Source organism: Hypanus sabinus, chromosome 8 (genome assembly GCF_030144855.1).
Source record: "Hypanus sabinus isolate sHypSab1 chromosome 8, sHypSab1.hap1, whole genome shotgun sequence".
In the NCBI taxonomy this organism is placed as follows: domain Eukaryota; kingdom Metazoa; phylum Chordata; class Chondrichthyes; order Myliobatiformes; family Dasyatidae; genus Hypanus; species Hypanus sabinus.
The window spans coordinates 171,348,731-171,373,945 of record NC_082713.1 but is presented as its reverse complement, the minus strand read 5'-3'; the positions used below and the strand labels follow the sequence as shown (position 1 = coordinate 171,373,945).

At 48.6% G+C, this 25,215-nt stretch overlaps 1 protein-coding gene across 1 annotated transcript in view; it reads right to left on the bottom strand.

Moving 5' to 3' along the window:
* The window catches only part of utp20 (UTP20 small subunit processome component), a 195,376-nt gene that overhangs the window by 17,080 nt on the left and 153,081 nt on the right, over positions 1-25,215 (bottom strand). The window contains exons 56-59 of the mRNA XM_059978567.1: positions 24,366-24,498; positions 19,899-20,095; positions 17,490-17,561; positions 14,169-14,423 (exon numbers count right to left, since the gene is read on the bottom strand). Coding sequence (XP_059834550.1) covers positions 14,169-14,423; positions 17,490-17,561; positions 19,899-20,095; positions 24,366-24,498 — 657 coding nt within the window. The remainder of the gene's footprint in view (positions 1-14,168; positions 14,424-17,489; positions 17,562-19,898; positions 20,096-24,365; positions 24,499-25,215) is intronic.

Sequence of the window (25,215 nt, the reverse complement as noted above, 5' to 3'; positions counted from 1 at the left end):
GTGTAGTGGGTACAGCCTCTGCTTCACAGAGTGAGACAATGAGATGGTGTAGTTGGTACAGTCTCTGCCTCACAGAGCCAGACAATGAGATGGTGTAGTGGGTACAGCCTCTGCTTCACAGAGTGAGACAATGAGATGGTGTAGTGGGTACAGCCTCTGCCTCACAATGAGATGGTGTAGTGGGTACAGCCTCTGCCTCACCGAGTGAGACAATGAGATGGTGTAGTGGGTACAGTCTCTGCTTCACAGAGTGAGACAATGAGATGGTGTACAGGGTACAGCCTCTGCCTCACAGAGCCAGACAATGAGATGGTGTAGTGGGTACAGCCTCTGCTTCACAGAGTGAGACAATGAGATGGTGTACAGGGTACAGCCTCTGCCTCACAGAGCCAGACAATGAGATGGTGTAGTGGGTACAGCCTCTGCCTCACAGAGCCAGACAATGAGATGGTGTAGTGGGTACAGCCTCTGCCTCACAGAGCCAGACAATGAGATGGTGTAGTGGGTACAGCCTCTGCTTCACAGAGCCAGACAATGAGATGGTGTAGTGGGTACAGCCTCTGCTTCACAGTGTGAGACAATGAGATGGTGTAGTGGGTACAGCCTCTGCCTCACAGAGCCAGACAATGAGATGGTGTAGTGGGTACAGCCTCTGCCTCACAGAGCCAGACAATGAGATGGTGTAGTGGGTACAGCCTCTGCTTCACAGAGGGAGACAATGAGATGGTGTAGTGGGTACAGCCTCTGCCTCACAGAGTGAGACAATGAGATGGTGTAGTGAGTACAGCCTCTGCTTCACAGAGTGAGACAATGAGATGGTGTAGTGGGTACAGCCTCTGCCTCACCGAGTGAGACAATGAGATGGTGTAGTGGGTACAGTCTCTGCTTCACAGTGGGAGACAATGAGATGGTGTAGTGGGTACAGCCTCTGCCTCACAGAGCCAGACAATGAGATGGTGTAGTGGGTACAGCCTCTGCCTCACAGAGGGAGACAACGAGATGGTGTAGTGGGTACAGCCTCTGCCTCACAGAGTGAGACAATGAGATGGTGTAGTGGGTACAGCCTCTGCCTCACCGAGTGAGACAATGAGATGGTGTAGTGGGTACAGCCTCTGCCTCACAGAGTGAGACAATGAGATGGTGTAGTGGGTACAGCCTCTGCCTCACAGAGCCAGACAATGAGATGGTGTAGTGGGTACAGCCTCTGCTTCACAGAGTGAGAAAATGAGATGGTGTAGTGGGTACAGTCTCTGCTTCACAGAGTGAGACAATGAGATGGTGTAGTGGGTACAGTCTCTGCTTCACAGAGCCAGACAATGAGATGGTGTAGTGGGAACAGCTTTTGCCTCACAGAGTGAGACAATGAGATGGTGTAGTGGGTACAGTCTCTGCCTCACAGAGTGAGACAATGAGATGGTGTAGTGGGTACAGTCTCTGCCTCACAGAGCCAGACAATGAGATGGCGTAGTGGGTACAGCCTCTGCCTCACAGAGTGAGACAATGAGATGGTGTAGTGGGTACAGCCTCTGCTTCACAGAGTGAGACAATGAGATGGTGTAGTGGGTACAGCCTCTGCCTCACAGAGTGAGACAATGAGATGGTGTAGTGGGTACAGCCTCTGCCTCACCGAGTGAGACAATGAGATGGTGTAGAGGGTACAGCCTGTGCTTCACAGAGTGAGACAATGAGATGGTGTAGTGGGTACAGCCTCTGCTTCACAGAGTGAGACAATGAGATGGTGTAGTGGGTACAGCCTCTGCCTCACAGAGTGAGACAATGAGATGGTGTAGTGGGTACAGCCTCTGCCTCACCGAGTGAGACAATGAGATGGTGTAGAGGGTACAGTCTCTGCCTCACAGAGTGAGACAATGAGATGGTGTAGTGGGTACAGCCTCTGCCTCACAGAGGGAGACAACGAGATGGTGTAGTGGGTACAGCCTCTGCCTCACAGAGTGAGACAATGAGATGGTGTAGTGGGTACAGTCTCTGCCTCACAGAGTGAGACAATGAGATGGTGTAGTGGGTACAGCCTCTGCCTCACAGAGGGAGACAACGAGATGGTGTAGTGGGTACAGCCTCTGCCTCACAGAGGGAGACAATGAGATGGTGTAGTGGGTACAGTCTCTGCCTCACAGAGTGAGACAATGAGATGGTGTAGTGGGTACAGCCTCTGCCTCACAATGAGATGGTGTAGTGAGTACAGCCTCTGCCTCACAGAGGGAGACAACGAGATGGTGTAGTGGGTACAGTCTCTGCCTCACAGAGCCAGACAATGAGATGGTGTAGTGGGTACAGCCTCTGCCTCACAGAGCCAGACAATGAGATGGTGTAGTGGGTACAGCCTCTGCTTCACAGAGTGAGACAATGAGATGGTGTAGTGGGTACAGCCTCTGCTTCACAGAGCCAGACAATGAGATGGTGTAGTGGGTACAGCCTCTGCCTCACAGAGTGAGACAATGAGATGGTGTAGAGGGTACAGCCTCTGCTTCACAGAGTGAGACAAAGAGATGGTGTAGTGGGTACAGCCTCTGCCTCACAGAGCCAGACAATGAGATGGTGTAGTGGGTACAGCCTCTGCTTCACAGAGTGAGACAATGAGATGGTGTAGTGGGTACAGTCTCTGCCTCACAGAGCCAGACAACGAGATGGTGTAGTGGGTACAGTCTCTGCTTCACAGAGCCAGACAATGAGATGGTGTAGTGGGTACAGCCTCTGCCTCACAATGAGATGGTGTAGTGGGTACAGCCTCTGCCTCACCGAGTGAGACAATGAGATGGTGTAGTGGGTACAGTCTCTGCTTCACAGAGTGAGACAATGAGATGGTGTACAGGGTACAGCCTCTGCCTCACAGAGCCAGACAATGAGATGGTGTAGTGGGTACAGCCTCTGCCTCACAGAGTGAGACAATGAGATGGTGTAGTGGGTACAGCCTCTGCCTCACAGAGCCAGACAATGAGATGGTGTAGTGGGTACAGCCTCTGCTTCACAGAGCCAGACAATGAGATGGTGTAGTGGGTACAGCCTCTGCCTCACAGAGTGAGACAATGAGATGGTGTAGTGGGTACAGCCTCTGCCTCACCGAGTGAGACAATGAGATGGTGTAGTGGGTACAGTCTCTGCTTCACAGTGGGAGACAATGAGATGGTGTAGTGGGTACAGCCTCTGCCTCACAGAGCCAAACAATGAGATGGTGTAGTGGGTACAGCCTCTGCCTCACAGAGTGAGACAATGAGATGGTGTAGTGGGTACAGCCTCTGCCTCACCGAGTGAGACAATGAGATGGTGTAGTGGGTACAGTCTCTGCTTCACAGTGGGAGACAATGAGATGGTGTAGTGGGTACAGCCTCTGCCTCACAGAGCCAGACAATGAGATGGTGTAGTGGGTACAGCCTCTGCCTCACAGAGTGAGACAATGAGATGGTGTAGTGGGTACAACCTCTGCTTCACAGAGTGAGACAATGAGATGGTGTAGAGGGTACAGCCTCTGCTTCACAGAGTGAGACAATGAGATGGTGTAGTGGGTACAGCCTCTGCCTCACAGAGTGAGACAATGAGATGGTGTAGTGGGTACAGCCTCTGCCTCACAGAGGGAGACAATGAGATGGTGTAGTGGGTACAGCCTCTGCCTCACAGAGCCAGACAATGAGATGGTGTAGAGGGTACAGCCTCTGCTTCACAGAGTGAGACAATGAGATGGTGTTGTGGGTACAGCCTCTGCCTCACAGAGCCAGACAATGAGATGGTGTAGTGGGTACAGCCTCTGCTTCACAGAGTGAGACAATGAGATGGTGTAGTGGGTACAGTCTCTGCCTCACAGAGCAAGACAATGAGATGGTGTAGTGGGTACAGCCTCTGCCTCACAGAGTGAGACAATGAGATGGTGTAGTGGGTACAGCCTCTGCCTCACAGAGCCAGACAATGAGATGGTGTAGTGGGTACAGCCTCTGCCTCACAGAGCCAGACAATGAGATGGTGTAGAGGGTACAGCCTTTGCCTCACAGAGTGAGACAATGAGATGGTGTAGTGGGTACAGTCTCTGCCTCACAGAGCCAGACAACGAGATGGTGTAGTGGGTACAGTCTCTGCCTCACAGAGTGAGACAATGAGATGGTGTAGTGGGTACAGCCTCTGCCTCACAATGAGATGGTGTAGTGAGTACAGCCTCTGCCTCACAGAGGGAGACAACGAGATGGTGTAGTGGGTACAGCCTCTGCTTCACAGAGCCAGACAATGAGATGGTGTAGTGGGTACAGCCTCTGCCTCACAGAGTGAGACAATGAGATGGTGTAGATGGTACAGCCTCTGCTTCACAGAGTGAGACAATGAGATGGTGTAGTGGGTACAGCCTCTGCCTCACAGAGTGAGACAATGAGATGGTGTAGTGGGTACAGTCTCTGCCTCACAGAGTGAGACAATGAGATGGTGTAGAGGGTACAGCCTCTGCTTCACAGAGTGAGACAATGAGATGGTGTAGTGGGTACAGCCTCTGCCTCACAGAGTGAGACAATGAGATGGTGTAGTGGGTACAGTCTCTGCTTCACAGAGTGAGACAACGAGATGGTGTAGTGGGTACAGCCTCTGCCTCACAGAGCCAGACAATGAGATGGTGTAGTGGGTACAGCCTCTGCTTCACAGAGTGAGAAAATGAGATGGTGTAGTGGGTACAGTCTCTGCCTCACAGAGCCAGACAATGAGATGGTGTAGTGGGTACAGCCTCTGCTTCACAGAGTGAGACAATGAGATGGTGTAGTGGGTACAGTCTCTGCTTCACAGAGCCAGACAATGAGATGGTGTAGTGGGTACAACCTCTGCTTCACAGAGTGAGACAATGAGATGGTGTAGAGGGTACAGCCTCTGCCTCACAGAGTGAGACAATGAGATGGTGTAGTGGGTACAGCCTCTGCCTCACCGAGTGAGACAATGAGATGGTGTAGTGGGTACAGCCTCTGCCTCACAATGAGATGGTGTAGTGAGTACAGCCTCTGCCTCACAGAGGGAGACAACGAGATGGTGTAGTGGGTACAGCCTCTGCTTCACAGAGCCAGACAATGAGATGGTGTAGTGGGTACAGCCTCTGCCTCACAGAGTGAGACAATGAGATGGTGTAGTGGGTACAGCCTCTGCCTCACAGAGTGAGACAATGAGATGGTGTAGTGGGTACAGCCTGTGCTTCACAGAGTGAGACAATGAGATGGTGTAGTGGGTACAGTCTCTGCCTCACAGAGTGAGACAATGAGATGGTGTAGTGGGTACAGCCTGTGCTTCACAGAGTGAGACAATGAGATGGTGTAGTGGGTACAGTCTCTGCTTCACAGAGTGAGACAATGAGATGGTGTAGTGGGTACAGCCTCTGCCTCACAGAGTGAGACAATGAGATGGTGTAGAGGGTACAGCCTCTGCTTCACAGAGTGAGACAATGAGATGGTGTAGTAGGTACAGCCTCTGCCTCACAGAGTGAGACAATGAGATGGTGTAGTGGGTACAGCCTCTGCTTCACAGAGTGAGACAATGAGATGGTGTAGAGGGTACAGCCTCTGCCTCACAGAGCCAGACAATGAGATGGTGTAGTGGGTACAGTCTCTGCCTCACAGAGCCAGACAATGAGATGGTGTAGTGGGTACAGCCTCTGCTTCACAGAGTGAGACAATGAGATGGTGTAGTGGGTACAGCCTCTGCCTCACAGAGCCAGACAATGAGATGGTGTAGTGGGTACAGCCTCTGCTTCACAGAGGGAGACAATGAGATGGTGTAGTGGGTACAGTCTCTGCCTCACAGAGTGAGACAATGAGATGGTGTAGTGGGTACAACCTCTGCTTCACAGAGTGAGACAATGAGATGGTGTAGTGAGTACAGCCACTGCCTCACAGAGGGAGACAATGAGATGGTGTAGTGGGTACAGCCTCTGCTTCACAGTGTGAGACAATGAGATGGTGTAGTGGGTACAGCCTCTGCTTCACAGAGGGAGACAATGAGATGGTGTAGTCGGTACAGTCTCTGCCTCACAGAGGGAGACAATGAGATGGTGTAGTGGGTACAGCCTCTGCTTCACAGTGTGAGACAATGAGATGGTGTAGTGGGTACAGCCTCTGCTTCACAGAGTGAGACAATGAGATGGTGTAGTGGGTACAGCCTCTGCCTCACAGAGCCAGACAATGAGATGGTGTAGTGGGTACAGCCTCTGCCTCACAGAGCCAGACAATGAGATGGTGTAGTGGGTACAGCCTCTGCTTCACAGAGTGAGACAATGAGATGGTGTAGTTGGTACAGTCTCTGCCTCACAGAGCCAGACAATGAGATGGTGTAGTGGGTACAGCCTCTGCTTCACAGAGTGAGACAATGAGATGGTGTAGTGGGTACAGCCTCTGCCTCACAATGAGATGGTGTAGTGGGTACAGCCTCTGCCTCACCGAGTGAGACAATGAGATGGTGTAGTGGGTACAGTCTCTGCTTCACAGAGTGAGACAATGAGATGGTGTACAGGGTACAGCCTCTGCCTCACAGAGCCAGACAATGAGATGGTGTAGTGGGTACAGCCTCTGCTTCACAGAGTGAGACAATGAGATGGTGTACAGGGTACAGCCTCTGCCTCACAGAGCCAGACAATGAGATGGTGTAGTGGGTACAGCCTCTGCCTCACAGAGCCAGACAATGAGATGGTGTAGTGGGTACAGCCTCTGCCTCACAGAGCCAGACAATGAGATGGTGTAGTGGGTACAGCCTCTGCTTCACAGAGCCAGACAATGAGATGGTGTAGTGGGTACAGCCTCTGCTTCACAGTGTGAGACAATGAGATGGTGTAGTGGGTACAGCCTCTGCCTCACAGAGCCAGACAATGAGATGGTGTAGTGGGTACAGCCTCTGCCTCACAGAGCCAGACAATGAGATGGTGTAGTGGGTACAGCCTCTGCTTCACAGAGGGAGACAATGAGATGGTGTAGTGGGTACAGCCTCTGCCTCACAGAGTGAGACAATGAGATGGTGTAGTGAGTACAGCCTCTGCTTCACAGAGTGAGACAATGAGATGGTGTAGTGGGTACAGCCTCTGCCTCACCGAGTGAGACAATGAGATGGTGTAGTGGGTACAGTCTCTGCTTCACAGTGGGAGACAATGAGATGGTGTAGTGGGTACAGCCTCTGCCTCACAGAGCCAGACAATGAGATGGTGTAGTGGGTACAGCCTCTGCCTCACAGAGGGAGACAACGAGATGGTGTAGTGGGTACAGCCTCTGCCTCACAGAGTGAGACAATGAGATGGTGTAGTGGGTACAGCCTCTGCCTCACCGAGTGAGACAATGAGATGGTGTAGTGGGTACAGCCTCTGCCTCACAGAGTGAGACAATGAGATGGTGTAGTGGGTACAGCCTCTGCCTCACAGAGCCAGACAATGAGATGGTGTAGTGGGTACAGCCTCTGCTTCACAGAGTGAGAAAATGAGATGGTGTAGTGGGTACAGTCTCTGCTTCACAGAGTGAGACAATGAGATGGTGTAGTGGGTACAGCCTCTGCCTCACAGAGTGAGACAATGAGATGGTGTAGTGGGTACAGCCTCTGCTTCACAGAGTGAGACAATGAGATGGTGTAGTGGGTACAGCCTCTGCCTCACAGAGTGAGACAATGAGATGGTGTAGTGGGTACAGCCTCTGCCTCACCGAGTGAGACAATGAGATGGTGTAGAGGGTACAGCCTGTGCTTCACAGAGTGAGACAATGAGATGGTGTAGTGGGTACAGCCTCTGCTTCACAGAGTGAGACAATGAGATGGTGTAGTGGGTACAGCCTCTGCCTCACAGAGTGAGACAATGAGATGGTGTAGTGGGTACAGCCTCTGCCTCACCGAGTGAGACAATGAGATGGTGTAGAGGGTACAGCCTGTGCTTCACAGAGTGAGACAATGAGATGGTGTAGTGGGTACAGCCTCTGCTTCACAGAACCAGACAATGAGATGGTGTAGTGGGTACAGCCTCTGCCTCACAATGAGATGGTGTAGTGAGTACAGCCTCTGCCTCACAGAGGGAGACAACGAGATGGTGTAGTGGGTACTGCCTCTGCTTCACAGAGCCAGACAATGAGATGGTGTAGTGGGTACAGCCTCTGCCTCACAGAGTGAGACAATGAGATGGTGTAGTGGGTACAGCCTCTGCCTCACAGAGTGAGACAATGAGATGGTGTAGTGGGTACAGCCTGTGCTTCACAGAGTGAGACAATGAGATGGTGTAGTGGGTACAGTCTCTGCCTCACAGAGTGAGACAATGAGATGGTGTAGTGGGTACAGTCTCTGCTTCACAGAGTGAGTCAATGAGATGGTGTAGTGGGTACAGCCGCTGCCTCACAGAGTGAGACAATGAGATGGTGTAGTGGGTACGGCCTCTGCCTCACAGAGTGAGACAATGAGATGGTGTAGAGGGTACAGCATCTGCTTCACAGAGTGAGACAATGAGATGGTGTAGTGGGTACAGCCTCTGCCTCACAATGAGATGGTGTAGTGGGTACAGTCTCTGCCTCACAGAGGGAGACAACGAGATGGTGTAGTGGGTACAGCCTCTGCCTCACAGAGCCAGACAATGAGATGGTGTAGTGGGTACAGCCTCTGCTTCACAGAGGGAGACAATGAGATGGTGTAGTGGGTACAGCCTCTGCTTCACAGAGGGAGACAATGAGATGGTGTAGTGGGTACAGCCTCTGCTTCACAGAGTGAGACAACGAGATGGTGTAGTGGGTACAGCCTCTGCCTCACAGAGCCAGACAATGAGATGGTGTAGTGAGTACAGCCTCTGCTTCACAGAGTGAGACAATGAGATGGTGTAGTGGGTACAGTCTCTGCTTCACAGAGTGAGACAATGAGATGGTGTACAGGGTACAGCCTCTGCCTCACAGAGCCAGACAATGAGATGGTGTAGTGGGTACAGCCTCTGCCTCACAGAGCCAGACAATGAGATGGTGTAGTGGGTACAGCCTCTGCCTCACAATGAGATGGTGTAGTGAGTACAGCCTCTGCCTCACAGAGGGAGACAACGAGATGGTGTAGTGGGTACAGCCTCTGCTTCACAGAGCCAGACAATGAGATGGTGTAGTGGGTACAGCCTCTGCCTCACAGAGTGAGACAATGAGATGGTGTAGTGGGTACAGTCTCTGCCTCACAGAGTGAGACAATGAGATGGTGTAGTGGGTACAGTCTCTGCTTCACAGAGTGAGTCAATGAGATGGTGTAGTGGGTACAGTCTCTGCTTCACAGAGTGAGTCAATGAGATGGTGTAGTGGGTACAGTCTCTGCCTCACAGAGTGAGACAATGAGATGGTGTAGTGGGTACAGTCTCTGCCTCACAGAGTGAGACAATGAGATGGTGTAGTGGGTACAGCCTGTGCTTCACAGAGTGAGACAATGAGATGGTGTAGTGGGTACAGTCTCTGCCTCACAGAGTGAGACAATGAGATGGTGTAGTGGGTACAGCCTGTGCTTCACAGAGTGAGACAATGAGATGGTGTAGTGGGTACAGCCTCTGCCTCACAGAGTGAGACAATGAGATGGTGTAGTGGGTACAGTCTCTGCTTCACAGAGTGAGTCAATGAGATGGTGTAGTGGGTACAGCCGCTGCCTCACAGAGTGAGACAATGAGATGGTGTAGTGGGTACAGCCTCTGCCTCACAGAGTGAGACAATGAGATGGTGTAGAGGGTACAGCATCTGCTTCACAGAGTGAGACAATGAGATGGTGTAGTGGGTACAGCCTCTGCCTCACAATGAGATGTTGTAGTGGGTACAGTCTCTGCCTCACAGAGGGAGACAACGAGATGGTGTAGTGGGTACAGCCTCTGCCTCACAGAGCCAGACAATGAGATGGTGTAGTGGGTACAGCCTCTGCCTCACAATGAGATGGTGTAGTGGGTACAGCCTCTGCCTCACAGAGGGAGACAATGAGATGGTGTAGTGGGTACAGCCTCTGCTTCACAGTGTGAGACAATGAGATGGTGTAGTGGGTACAGCCTCTGCTTCACAGAGGGAGACAATGAGATGGTGTAGTGGGTACAGCCTCTGCTTCACAGAGGGAGACAATGAGATGGTGTAGTGGGTACAGCCTCTGCTTCACAGAGTGAGACAACGAGATGGTGTAGTGGGTACAGCCTCTGCCTCACAGAGCCAGACAATGAGATGGTGTAGTGGGTACAGCCTCTGCTTCACAGAGTGAGACAATGAGATGGTGTAGTGGGTACAGCCTCTGCTTCACAGAGTGAGACAATGAGATGGTGTAGTGGGTACAGTCTCTGCTTCACAGAGTGAGACAATGAGATGGTGTACAGGGTACAGCCTCTGCCTCACAGAGCCAGACAATGAGATGGTGTAGTGGGTACAGCCTCTGCCTCACAGAGTGAGACAATGAGATGGTGTAGTGGGTACACCCTCTGCCTCACAGAGCCAGACAATGAGATGGTGTAGTGGGTACAGCCTCTGCCTCACAGAGCCAGACAATGAGATGGTGTAGTGGGTACAGCCTCTGCTTCACAGAGCCAGACAATGAGATGGTGTAGTGGGTACAGCCTCTGCCTCACAGAGCCAGACAATGAGATGGTGTAGTGGGTACAGCCTCTGCCTCACCGAGTGAGACAATGAGATGGTGTAGTGGGTACAGTCTCTGCTTCACAGTGGGAGACAATGAGATGGTGTAGTGGGTACAGCCTCTGCCTCACAGAGCCAGACAATGAGATGGTGTAGTGGGTACAGCCTCTGCCTCACAGAGTGAGGCAATGAGATGGTGTAGTGGGTACAACCTCTGCTTCACAGAGTGAGACAATGAGATGGTGTAGAGGGTACAGCCTCTGCCTCACAGAGGGAGACAATGAGATGGTGTAGTGGGTACAGCCTCTGCCTCACAGAGCCAGACAATGAGATGGTGTAGAGGGTACAGCCTCTGCTTCACAGAGTGAGACAATGAGATGGTGTAGTGGGTACAGCCTCTGCTTCACAGAGTGAGACAATGAGATGGTGTAGTGGGTACAGCCTCTGCCTCACAGAGCCAGACAATGAGATGGTGTAGTGGGTACAGCCTCTGCTTCACAGAGTGAGACAATGAGATGGTGTAGTGGGTACAGTCTCTGCCTCACAGAGCCAGACAATGAGATGGTGTAGTGGGTACAGCCTCTGCCTCACAGAGTGAGACAATGAGATGGTGTAGTGGGTACAGCCTCTGCCTCACAGAGCCAGACAATGAGATGGTGTAGTGGGTACAGCCTCTGCTTCACAGAGTGAGACAATGAGATGGTGTAGTGGGTACAGCCTCTGCCTCACAGAGTGAGACAATGAGATGGTGTAGTGGGTACAGCCTCTGCCTCACAGAGTGAGACAATGAGATGGTGTAGTGGGTACAGCCTCTGCCTCACAGAGCCAGACAATGAGATGGTGTAGTGGGTACAGCCTCTGCCTCACAGAGCCAGACAATGAGATTGTGTAGAGGGTACAGCCTGTGCTTCACAGAGCCAGACAATGAGATGGTGTAGTGGGTACAGTCTCTGCCTCACAGAGTGAGACAATGAGATGGTGTAGTGGGTACAGTCTCTGCCTCACAGAGTGAGACAATGAGATGGTGTAGTCGGTATAGCCTCTGCCTCACAGAGCCAGACAATGAGATGGTGTAGTGGGTACAGCCTCTGCCTCACAGAGTGAGACAATGAGATGGTGTAGTGGGTACAGCCTCTGCCTCACAGAGGGAGACAATGAGATGGTGTAGTGGGTACAGCCTCTGCCTCACAGAGTGAGACAATGAGATGGTGTAGTGGGTACAGCCTCTGCTTCACCGAGTGAGACAATGAGATGGTGTAGTGGGTACAGCCTTTGCCTCACAGAGTGAGACAATGAGATGGTGTAGTGGGTACAGTCTCTGCCTCACAGAGTGAGACAATGAGATGGTGTAGTGGGTACAGCCTCTGCCTCACAGAGCCAGACAATGAGATGGTGTAGTGGGTACAGCCTCTGCCTCACAGAGTGAGACAATGAGATGGTGTAGTGGGTACAGCCTCTGCCTCACAGAGTGAGACAATGAGATGATGTAGTGGGTACAGCCTCTGCCTCTCAGAGCCAGACAACGAGATGGTGTAGTGGGTACAGCCTCTGCCTCACAGAGGGAGACAATGAGATGGTGTAGTGGGTACAGCCTCTGCTTCACAGAGTGAGACAATGAGATGGTGTAGTGGGTACAGCCTCTGCTTCACAGAGGGAGACAATGAGATGGTGTAGTGGGTACAGCCTCTGCCTCACAGAGTGAGACAATGAGATGGTGTAGTGGGTACAGCCTCTGCCTCACAGAGTGAGACAACGAGATGGTGTAGTGGGTACAGCCTCTGCCTCACAGAGCCAGACAATGAGATGGTGTAGTGGGTACAGCCTCTGCTTCACAGAGTGAGACAATGAGATGGTGTAGTGGGTACAGCCTCTGCCTCACAGCGCCAGACAATGAGATGGTGTAGTGGGTACAGCCTCTGCTTCACAGAGTGAGACAATGAGATGGTGTAGTGGGTACAGCCTCTGCCTCACAGAGCCAGACAATGAGATGGTGTAGTGGGTACAGTCTCTGCTTCACAGAGCCAGACAATGAGATGGTGTAGTGGATACAGCCTCTGCCTCACAGAGCCAGACAATGAGATGGTGTAGTGGGTACAGCCTCTGCCTCACCGAGTGAGACAATGAGATGGTGTAGTGGGTACAGTCTCTGCTTCACAGAGGGAGACAATGAGATGGTGTAGTGGGTACAGCCTCTGCCTCACAGAGTGAGACAATGAGATGGTGTAGTGGGTACAGCCTCTGCTTCACAGAGTGAGACAATGAGATGGTGTAGTGGGTACAGCCTCTGCTTCACAGAGTGAGACAATGAGATGGTGTAGTGGGTACAGCCTGTGCTTCACAGAGTGAGACAATGAGATGGTGTAGACCAGAGGTCGGCAACCTGCGGCTCCGGAGCCACATGCGGCTCTTTGATCTCTGTGATGCGGCTCCCCGTGGTTTGTTAGCTTTTGAAATGTAATTCGAAATTTGAAGATCATGGTGATCTTGTACAATCTGAAAACTTTGTGGAGACACCGTTTCCTGGCACATCCGAACCGGCTCACAATTAGCCACCGTTGCGGCTAAGGGAGATAGCCTACGGGGGTTTATGAGTACGTGTCTTTTGGAGCATCCGCGCCCACGGGGACGGGTTGAGGGAGGCTTTAAAGCAAGGCTGTTTAGTTCGAATAAAGTTACCTTTGACTGCAGTCTTTATTTTAGCGCTGCGTGTGGCACACCGCTACAACGTGTTTTTTTTATCGCTATTAATATACATCACAACTGCCAATGCCTGACACCCGCCAGTGCGCGCTTTCTTTTAATTCTTCGATCCAAGGTAGGCTAACTATGGAGTAACCTTCAACCCAACGTCTTTTTTTCGGAGTTCAAAATGTTTTTGTTGCATGCAGAAATGTAATTTCGTTTTCTCTGCAGGAGTTCATCAATTTCATAAATGCAACACATTATAGTTTGTTTATACATAGCATAAAGGCAAAAAAAACCCGTTGTATGCAGTGTTATTTCATTTTGTTGCTCCCAGTGTTTTCTTTTCTGTGGGAAATGGGTCCATATTGGCTCTTTCAGTGGTAAACGTTGCCGACCCCTGGTGTAGAGGGTACAGCCTCTGCTTCACAGAGCCAGCGACCCAGGTGCGATTGTGACCCCGGGTGCTGCCTGTGAAACTGTGTGGTATTCCGCCAGGTACTCCTCTTACCTCCCACATAGCAAAGATGCGTGGGTCGGTAGACTAATTGGCCAACTGTAAATTTCCCTTGGCGTGTAGATTAAGTGTGAAATCTGGGGGGAGCTGATGGGAACAAGGGAGGGGGCACTGTGCTCACACATGAATACACAGTAGTGTATCTGTTAGCAGAACGTTTTACAGAGCCAGTAACAGGGATTCAATTTCCACTGCCTGTCGAGTTAGCACATTCTCCTCGTGCCCGCATGGTTAATATTTCTAAGGGAGGAGTGGATGGATCTTTGATAAACAAGTGGATATTACAGATTGGCAGTGACATTATCACGCACCTACATGGTCCCGATGTGTTGTGATCTACTGCTGCTGCACCTTTGTGTGTTTAACAATTGACCGAGGTTCCTCTGAGAAGGTAAACTGGTGTTTATGAAGGAACGTACCTTCAGAGGCTGCTTCGGGCTGTTGGCTGCTTCTCTCTTGGCGATGATGCAGAGTTTCCGTATCAGCCATGTCAGGTCTGCTTTCTTGTTTTCAGACATGCCAACACTGTCAACAGTTCCATGTTCAGCCCTCGGTTCCTCAATCTCCTCTGCTCCAAGCTCTTCCTCACTTTCCTTCTCCTCATCTGCAGCATCCTGACCAACTGGGCCCAAGAGGTAGATGAGTTTTGTCACGAATAACAAGTTCTTTACAACCTGTTTAATAGAAGAACACCCGATTTTGTGAAATAAGATCATAAGACCATACAACATAGAAGCACAACCAGGCCATGCGGCCCAGTGATTCTGCTCCACCATTCCATCATGGCTGATTTACTACCCCTCTCAAACCCATTCTCCCGCATCTGGAGAATTCTTACAGCTCTGGTTGCCCATTACAGGAAGGATGTCAAAGCTTTGCAGAAGATGTTCACCAGGATGCTGCCTGGATTAGAGGGCACGGATGATAATGAGAAATTGAACAAATGTGGGTTGTTTTCTCTGCAGTGGCAGAGGCTGAGGGGTCCGTTATATGCCATGTCATTTAACAGGTGATCATGGTCCCATGACCATCATTGCTCTTGGCAAATTTTTCCACAGAAGTGGTTTGCCATTGCCTTCTTCTGGGCAGTGTCTTTTCAAGACAGGTGAACCCAGCCATTATCAATACCCTTCAGAGATTGTCTGCCTGGGGTCAGTGGTCACATAACCAGGACTTGTGATATACATCAGCCGCTCATACGACCATCCACCACCGGTTCCCATGGCTTCACGAGACCCTGACTGCAGGCCGAAGCAGGTCCTGAATATACCTTGTCCAAGGTAATTGGCTAATACCTAATAGGCTAATAGAGGAAAGGAGCACTTAACACCTCCTTTTGTAGAGACATAGCTCCACCCCAAAGATTATGAGAGGCATAGATAGACAGACATAACTTTTTCTCAGGGTTGAAATGTCTAATACTAGAGAGCTTGCATTTATCTTGAGAGGGGGTAATTTCAAAGGAGATAGGAGGGACAAGTTTTATACACAGAATGGTGGGTCCCTGGACTGTGCTTCCTGAGGTGGTGGTAGAGGCCGGATTTAGACAGGCAGATGAATGTGAGGGACACGAAGGATATGGACACTGTGTAGGCAGAAGGGATTAGTTTATACAAACAAGCTGGATGAACTCAGCAGGTCGTTGAAATGAGCAGTCAACGGATGCTGCCTGACCTGCTGAGTTCATCCAGCTTGTTGATTTGACCACAGCATCTGCAGCATACTTTGTGTTTAGGGATTAGTTTAGTTGGCCATTTGATTACTAATTAAGCTGATCTGGCGCAACATTGTGGGCTGAAGAGCCTGTTCCTGCGCTGTAGCGTTCTGGGCTCCTGCCTTCTCACCGTAACCTCCGACACACTGACTAATCAAGAAACTATCAACCTCCAGTACGAACTAACAGTACTTAATCCTTTATGGTGACTTGCAAGAAGTTAATTGGACACAAACCATCATGTCTAAACTGCCAACACCGTCGTTCAGACAGAGTGAAGCGTTCTCCAGGCACATCAACGTCAAAACTAAAGCCCGGACCAACAGGACATGGAACATTACCATCACAGCACAGGCCCATCGGACCCTTTAAGCTACTCCAAGATCAATCTAACCCTACCCCCCCCCCCCCCCCACCAACAGCCCTCCGTTTTTCTTTTAAATGTCCTGAATATACCATTCTGGCAGGGTGTTCCACATATCCACCATCTATGTGTAAAAGACCTGCCCTCCAAACTCCCCCCATCCATGTGCTTATCCAAATTTCTCTTAAATGTTGAAACTCAACCCAGATCCAGCACTTCTGCTGGCAGCTTGTTCCACTCTCACCACCCTCTGAGTGAAGAAGTTCCCCCTCAATTTCTCCTTAAATATTCCACTTTTCACCCTTAACCAATAACAATGCTACATGCCTGTGACGTTGCTGCAAGTTTTGTCTTGCACCTGTATATTGTTGTGCAGATGACATTAAATTCCACTTTGAGTTAAATTCCATTTCCATTCCTTTGCCCACCTCAAGTTCAAGTTTATTGTCACCTGAGTATACATACATTCAATGAAAACAAGTTAACAAAATATAACTCAAAATGCACGTGGTGTGCAGCACAGTCACTGTCCGAGTGATGAGACCTCTGTGGTGGCAGGGTATTCATTAGTTTCACAGCCTGAGGGAAGAAGCTGTTACACAGTCCGGCAGTCCTAGTCCTGATGCTCTTCAAAGTTCAAAGTAAATTTATTATCAAACTACATAAATGTCACCATATACTGAAAAAGCCTGAGATTCACTTTCTTGTGGGTATTCAGAGTAAATGCAAAGAAACACAATCGAATGAACGAATGAAAGACCGTACACGACAGAGACGAACAATCAACCAGTGTGCAAAAGACAGCAAACTGTGAAAAATCCAAAAAAGAAAAAAAACAATAATAATAAAAATACAAAATAATAAGCACTTGTACCTCCTTCTCGAAGGTAGTGGGTCAAGGAGATTGTGGGGTGGGTGGTGGGGATCCTCAACAGTGCTTCTAACCCTGTTGCCCCCTGGAGTGGTGACTATAGGTAGTAAAGTTTAAGGCAAGTAATGTCTGAGGACGACTCTGAGCTAATGCAATAGTCTCATTTGTCAGCATCTTCTCTGATGGTCGCACAGAGGACGCGTACAGACTGATGGCAGCCGAGCCCCGCTGCTGCTCGGTGTCAGATCAACAACTCAGCTCCCTCTACCAAGGGTGGTCAAAACTGCCCAAAGCATCACCGCACCAGCCTACCCACCATCAAGTACCTACAGTAGATATAGTCAGGTTCAGGAAAGGGCCAGTAACATAATGAAGGATCCCACCCACCCTGCTCATGCACTGTTTATCCCACTCCCATCAAGGAGGAGGCTATTTAGCATCCATGCCATGACCACCAGACTCAGAAACAGTTACTATCCCAAGCAGTAATGCTGATCAAAACCTTCACCCACTAACCCACCCCTCCACAGCCCCCAAACACCACTACTTTACATTTCCTGTCAGTCACCTTATGTACAGACACTCCTGTGCCTAGCGTCACTTTATGGACATACTATCAATCTATGTATATAAGCTATTTGATGTATTTATATTTATTGTGTTTTTTAAATTATTGAGTTCTTTATCTTATTGTGTTGCTTTTTTATACAGCATGAAATCGGGAGTAACAATTATTTTGACTCCTTTACACCTGAGTATCGGAAAAGACATTAAACAAACTAGAATCTTACCTGATCACCCATCACCTGATCGAGGAACTTCGACTGCAGCTGGTGACAGAAGGCCAAAGCCAACTCCTTGACCTGCAACATACATGTACGAGGAATCAGAACCGGGTTTAGTATCACCGGCTCATGTCGTGAAATTGGTTAACTTAGTGGCAGCAGGGCAACACATGATAATATTAAAAAAGGTAAATCAATTACATTAAGTATATTATATTAAATAGTTAAAATAATGCAAAAACAGAAATTGAAATAATATAAAAGAAAGTGAGGTAGTGTTCATGGGTTCAATGACCATTTAGGAATTGGATTGCAGGGACCATAGAACTTAAGACATAGGAGCAGAATTAAGCTTTTCAACCCATCGATTCTGCTTCATCACGGCTGATCCCAGATCCCACTCAACCCCATACACCTGACTTCTCGCCATATTCTTTGATGCCCTGACCAATCAGGAAACGATCAATTTCTGCCTTAAATATACCCATGGGCTTGACCTGCACCACAGTCTGTGGCAGAGAATTCCAGATTTACTAGCCTCCGGCTAAAAAGATTCCTCCTGCTACAATCGCTTTGCTTTCTCAGCACTACCTACCCCTTCACCTATCTGTATCATCTGCAACCTTTGCCACAAAGCCATCAATTCCATTATCTAAATCACTGACAAACAATATAAAAAGCAGTGGTCCCAATACTGACCCCTGAGGAACATCACTAGTCACCGGCAGCCAACCAGAAAAGGCCCCTTTATTCCCACTCACTGCCTTCTGCCCGTCAGCCATTCCACTATCCATGCCAGTGTCTTTCCTGTAATACCACAAGAATTTACCCTGTTAAGCAGCCTCATGTGTGGCACCTTATCAAATGGCTTCTGAAAATCCAAACAACCACTGCCTCTCCTTTGTCCACCCTGCTTGTTACTTCCTCTAAGATTTCCCTTTACAGAAACCATGCTGACATTGACTTATTTTACCATTAGTCTCTTCAAGTACCCTGAACCCTCATCCTTTGTAATAGACTCCCAACACTTTCCCAACCACTGAGGTTAGGCTAACTGGCTTCTAATTTCCTTTCTTTTGCCCTGCTCTCTTCTGAAAGAGCGGACTGACATTTGCAATCTTCCAGTTCTCCAGGACCATGCCAGAATCAAGCGATCTTGAAAGATCATGACCAATACATCGGTTATCTCTTCAGCAACCTCTCTCAGGACTCTGGGATGTCATCCATCGGCCCAGGTGGCTTATCCACCTAAAGATCTTTGAGTGTGCCTGGCACTGTTTTCATTTGCAATAGCAATGGCACTCACTCCTGCTCTCTGACACTCAGGAACCTCTGGTACACTGAGTGTCTTCCACAGAGGGGAAGAAGCTGTTCCTGAATCACTGAGTGTGTGCCTTCAGGCTTCTGTACCTCCTTCCTGATTGTAACAATGAGAAGAGGGCATGTCCTGGGTGATGCGGGTCATCAATGATGGACACCGCCTTTCTGAGGCATTGCTCCTTGAAGATGTCCTGGCTACTACAGAGGCTAGTTCCCAAGATGGAGCTGACTAATTTTACAACTTTCCGTAGCTTCTTTTGATCCTGTGCAGTAGCTCCCACCCCCATACCAGACAGTGATGCAGCCTGTCAGAATGCTCTCCACTGTACATCTGTAGAAGTTTGAGTGTTTTAGGTGACAAACCAAACCTCCTCAAACTCCTAATAAAATATAGCAGCTGTCTTTCCTTCTTTATAGTTGCATTGGTATGTTGGGACCAGGTTAGATCCTCAGAGATCTTTGACACCCAAAAACTTGAAATTGCTCACACTCTCCACTTCTGATCCCTCTATGAGGATTGGTATGTGTTCCTTCGTCTTACCCTTCCTGAAGTCCACAATCAGCTCTTTCGTCTTACTGACATTGTGTGCAAGGTTGCTGCTACGATATCACTCAACTACCTGGTGTATCTCAGTCCTGTACGCCCTCTCATCTTCAGCTGAGATTCTACCAACAATGCAAATGTATAGATGGCTGAAGAGAATGGCAGAGAGGAGTGTGACAAATGGAGGGTTCAAATTTAAACTCGATCTTCACAGAACTCTGTGAGCAACACCCCACGTTGCTACATTCTCTTCTAAGGGGTTGTCTTTCAATTCTGAAGCTGCGCCCTCTGGTCCTAAGACTCACCTACCACTAAAAATATCCACTTGATCTAGGTTTTTCAATATTCAATAGATCCCCTGTCACTCAAAACCCTCCTCAATGTCCATCCATTCAATATACAACTGTGATTTTAAGGACCTCTGTCTTACCCTCTCCTTTTCCAGGTCAAGTCACAGACTGCTCCTTCCCCCTGCTAGTTATGCTGACACCGATCGCAATGCCCTCTCCTCTCTGATGCATCACACCAGGTCTTCCTCAGCGTTTCATTACCTTGACATCCAGCTCTTTCCACAAGAACTCTGCTGCTGGTGTCTGCAATATGTTCTTCCCAGTGACTAGGGATTTGCCTGTCTTCCACATGGCTATCAGGTCTTCAGGCTGGAGAGCGGCGAAGAGCATGCCGAAGAGTTGGGTTGCAGTGAGCCAGACCCAGGAGTGTGCGTGCCATAGGTGAGCCTCAAAGTGACCTGCGGACGGAGTATCAGAACCAGGTTCAAATTCAGCGACAGCTCCAGCACACACAGACAGGCCTCCTCCCTACTGACTCACTTTACTCACATCCTTCCATAGATGCATATTTGAGGACATCCTAACACACTGCATCTACTATGCTGATTGGCCTAATCTCAAATAATAATGAGACAGCCTACAGGGAAGAAGTCATCACCCTGACACAGTGGTGTCAAGAAAACAACCTCTCCCTCAATGTCACAAAAACAAAGGAGCTGGTTGTGGATTACAGGAGGAATGGAGACAGGCTGGCCCCTATTGACATCATTGGGTCTGGAGTTGAGAGGGTGGACAGCACATCACCGAGGACCTCACAACAGCGCCTCTTTCACCTCAGACACTTGAAGAAGTTTGGACCCAAATCCCAAGGACTTTCTACAGGGGCACAATTGAGAGGATGCTGACTGGCTGTATCACTGCCTGGTACGGGAACTGTACTTCCCTCAATCACAGGACTCTGCAGAGAGTGGTGCGGACAGCCCAGCCCTTCCCACTATTCAGGACATTTACGAAGACAGATGTAAAAAGGGCCGAATGATCATTGGGGACCCGAGTCACCCCAACCACAAACTTTTCCACTTGCTATCATCTGGGAAACGGTACCACAGCATAAAAGCCAGGACCAACAGGCTCCGGGACAGCTTCTTCCACCAGGCCATCAGATGTATTTCCATGTTATATTGACTGTCCTGTTCTATATACTATTTATTACAAATTACTATATTGCACATTGCACATTTAGACAGAGACGTAAGATAAAGGTGAACAGCAAGAGGATGAGACGTGAGAGAATAGGACCAATCAAGTGTGACAGTGGAAAAGTGTGTATGGAACCGGAGGAAATAGCAGAGGTACTTAATGAGTACTTTGCTTCAGTATTCAATATGGAAAAGGATCCTGGTGATTGTAAAAGACTGAAAAGATTGAGTGTGTAGATATTAAGAAAGAGGATGTGCTGGAGCTTTTGGAAAGCATCAAGTTGGATAAGTCACCGGGACTGGACAAGATGTACCCCAGGCTACTGTGGGAGGTGAGGGAGGAGTTTGCTGAGCCTCTGGTAATGATCTTTGCATCATCAATGGGATGGAAGAGGTTCCAGAGGATTGGAGGGTTGCAGATGTTGTTCCCTTATTCAAGAAAGGGAGTAGAGATAGCCCAGGAAACTATAGACCACTGAATCTTACTTCAGTGGTTGGTAACTTGATGGAAAAGATCATCAGAGGCTGGATTTATGAACATTTAGAGAGGCATAATATGATTAAGAATACTCAGCATGGCTTTGTCAAAGGCAGGTCATGCCTTATGAGCCCGATTGAATATTTTGAGGATGTGACTTAAACACATTGATGGAGATAGAGCCGTAGATGTAGTGTATATGGATTTTAGTAAGTTGGCATGGAATCCAAGGGGACATTGCTTTGTGGATCCAGAATTGGCTTGCCCACACAGAAGGCAAAGATTGGTTGTAGACAAGTCATATTCTGCATGTAGGTGGTCGGTGACCAGTGGGGTGCCTCAGGGATCTGTTCTGGGACTCTTACTCTTTGTGATTTTTATAAATGACCTGGATAAGGAAGTGGAGGGATGGGTTAGTAAATTTGCTGATGACACAAAGGTTGGGAGTGTTATGGATAGTGTGGAGGGCTGTCAGAGGTTACAGCAGGACATTGATAGGATGCAAAACTGCGCTGAGAAGTGGCAGATAGAGTTCAACCCAGACAACTGTGAGGTGGTTCATATTGGTAGGTCAAATATAATAGCAGAATATAGTATTAATGGTAAGACTCTTGGCAGTGTTGAGGATCAGAGGGATCTTGGGGTCCGAGTCCATAGGACGCTCAAAGTTGCCGAGCAGGCTGACTCCGTGGTTAAGAAGGCGTTTGGTGTATTGGCCTTCATCAATCGTGGGATTGAGTTTAGGAGCTGAGAAGTAATGTTGCAGCTATATAGGACCCTGGTCAGACCCCACTTGGAGTACTGTGCTCAGTTCTGGTCGCCTCACTACAGGAAGGATGTGGATGCCATAGAAAGGGTGCAGAGGAGATTTACAAGGATGTTGGCTGGATTGGGGAGCATGCCTTATGAGAATAGGTTGAGTGAACTTGGCCTTTTCTCCTTGGAGCGAGGGAGGATTAGAGGTGTCCTGATAGAGGTGTATAAGATGATGAGAGGCATTGATCGTGTGGATAGTCAGAGGATTTTTCCCAGGGTTGAAATGGCCAGCATGAGAGGGCACAATTTTAAGGTGCTGGGGAGTAGGTACAGAGGGGACATCAGGGGTAAGTTTTTTTTTTACTCAGAGAGTGGTGAGTGCGTGGAATGGGCTGCTGGCGATGGTGGTGGAGGAGGATACGATGGGGTCTTTTAAGAGACTCCTGGATAGGTACGTGGAGCTTTGAAAAACAGAGGGCTATGGGTAACCCTGGATAATTTCTAAGGTAAGGACAGGTTCAGCACAGCTTTGTGGGATGAAGAGCCTGTATTGTGCTGTAGGGTTTCTATGTTTCTAAATATTTTTAGTCCTCATGTATATTAAGATGCAAGTAATAAAGTCAATTCAATCACTGGTATGGAAACTGCTCTGTGGCAGACAGGAACGCTCTCCAATGGGTAGTCAAAACTGTCAATGTATCACCAGCACTCACCTACCCGCCACCAAGTACAAATATAGAGAAAGATGCTGGAAAGGGCCAATAACATCATGAAGGATCTCACCCACCCCGCTCAGACTGTTCATCCCATTCCCACCAGGGAGGAGGCTATATAGCATCCACACCAGGACCACCAGACTCAGAAAGAGTTACTTTTCCCAAGCAGTAAGGCTGATCAACACCTCCAGCCACTAACTCACCCACCACTACTTTATCATTTCCTGTCAGTCACCTTATGTACAGACACTCCTGTGCCTAGTGTCACTTTATGGACAGAGATCTACACATATAAGCTATCTTTTATTTATATTTATTGTGTTTTTTTTATTATTGTGTTCTTTATCTTACTGAGTTGCTTTTTGTGCTGCATCAGATCCAGAGTAACAATTATTTCATTCTCCTTTACTCTTGTGTACTGGAAATGCCATTAACCAATCTTGAATTTTAAATAAGATCACAGTGGTGTGCTTACCTCAGGGTCACTTTCCCATTCTATACCAAATGCCATGGTATCAAGACACCTATTGCCCTCTGAGACACAGAGTCGTATAGCACAGAAACAGGCCATTTGGCCAGACAGATTCATGCTAACCTTTCTCTCCATCGACACTGGTCTCATTTGCCCACATTAGAACCACATCCTTGCCTATTTAAATGTGTGTTAAACATAGTGGCTGTATCTGATTCTTCTCTGGTAGTAAGTTGCAGATCACAACCCCTCTCTATAAAAGAGTACGCCCTCTGATTTTTAAACTCTTTCCTGTCTCCTTAAACCTGTGCCCTAGTACAATAAGTTCAACACTTCCACATCAAGTATATTGTCATTCAACCATTCACACGTACACAGCTGAACAAAACAATGATCCTCTGGGGCCAAGACGCAAACACAGCATGTATAGATATGATCCAGCATGTAGTCTACCCTGTCTGCTACTTGCAAGCCAGTTGTGAATCCAAACAGTCGATTTGCCCTGGACCCCATGCATCCTAATCTTCTAGATTAGCCTCCCACTAGGACTTTGTAAAATGCTTTACCAAAATCCATGTAGACAACATCCACTTCCCTACCCTCATCAATCTCTCTCGTCACGTTGTCAAAAAACTCAATAAAGTTGGTAAGACACGACCTGCCCTGCACAACGTCATGCTGGCTCTCCCTAATTAGCTATTCCTAAGAATTTTCTCCAGCAATTCCCCCACAACTGACGTGAGACTCACCAGTCTATAGTTTCCAGGATTTTCCCTTGTTCCCTTCTTAAGTAGAGATACAACATTAGCCACTCACCCGTCCTATAACCTCGCCTGTACTGAGAGAGGACACGAAGATACCGGTCAATGGCCCAGACCTCTTGCCCAGCTCTGCAGATGTATCCATCTTAGTACTCATGAGGAGACCCAACACCTCCTCCTCCTTAATCGCTAAACCCTCTAACACATTTATACACTCAGCGCTTATCTCCTGGTCCTCCATGTCTTTTTCCTATAATGAAATATTGCCGCTGATATGTGTTCTTGTAATTGCATCAGTATGTTGGCCCCAGGATAGAGATGCTGACAGCCAGGAATTTGAACTTACCCCAGATGTTGGTGAGCAACATTTTTGGTTTCTGCAGCAGCACGAAGCTGCACTCCTTAACCATTTTGACCGCCAGCGTCAGGAGGCTAAAGAGCAAATGGTCAGTGGCCTTCTCTTCCCTCTCCTCCTGGATCTGAACAGAAGAACAGTCAAAGGAAATCCAAAAGAAGCCAGAGTAGTGCAGGACATAACCAGACTCAGGTTTATTATCACTGACTTACAGCCCAGGAACAGACCCTCCAGCCCACAGTTATACTCTTCTGTCTACACGACGTCCATTATCCTTCTATTTCACACTTACATGTGCTCATCTAAACACCTCTATGTAAAAAACTTGCTCCTCATATCTCCTTTGATATTACCCCCTCACCTTAAATATTGGACATTAAATATTTAATATTTAATTATTAAATATTGTACCTTAAATATTGGACACCTGGTATTGGACATTTCAAAAAAGATACCGTCTGCCCACTCTATGTATGTACTTTGCTGCAGTCAGTAAGGCATTACAACTTTTGACCAATTAACCTACTAACCCGTGCGTCTTTGGAATGTGGCAGGAACCCACGCGGTAACGGTGAATGTACAAACTGTTTACAGATAGCGGTGGGAATTGAATCCAGGCCACCCAAGGCTAACCTACCAATCCACTAGTTTCTGGGTGTGAGGGGCAAACAAGGCACTTGGGAAATATCTATACAGCTGCAGGGATAAGATGCAAACTCCACACGGACAGCGTCAGAGGACAGGATTGAACCCAAGCCACAGCTGCATTGAGGCCACTGCTCTATCAGCCATATCACTCAGAGCAACGCTGCTGTAACACCGGCAACTGCAGCTTCTCCAA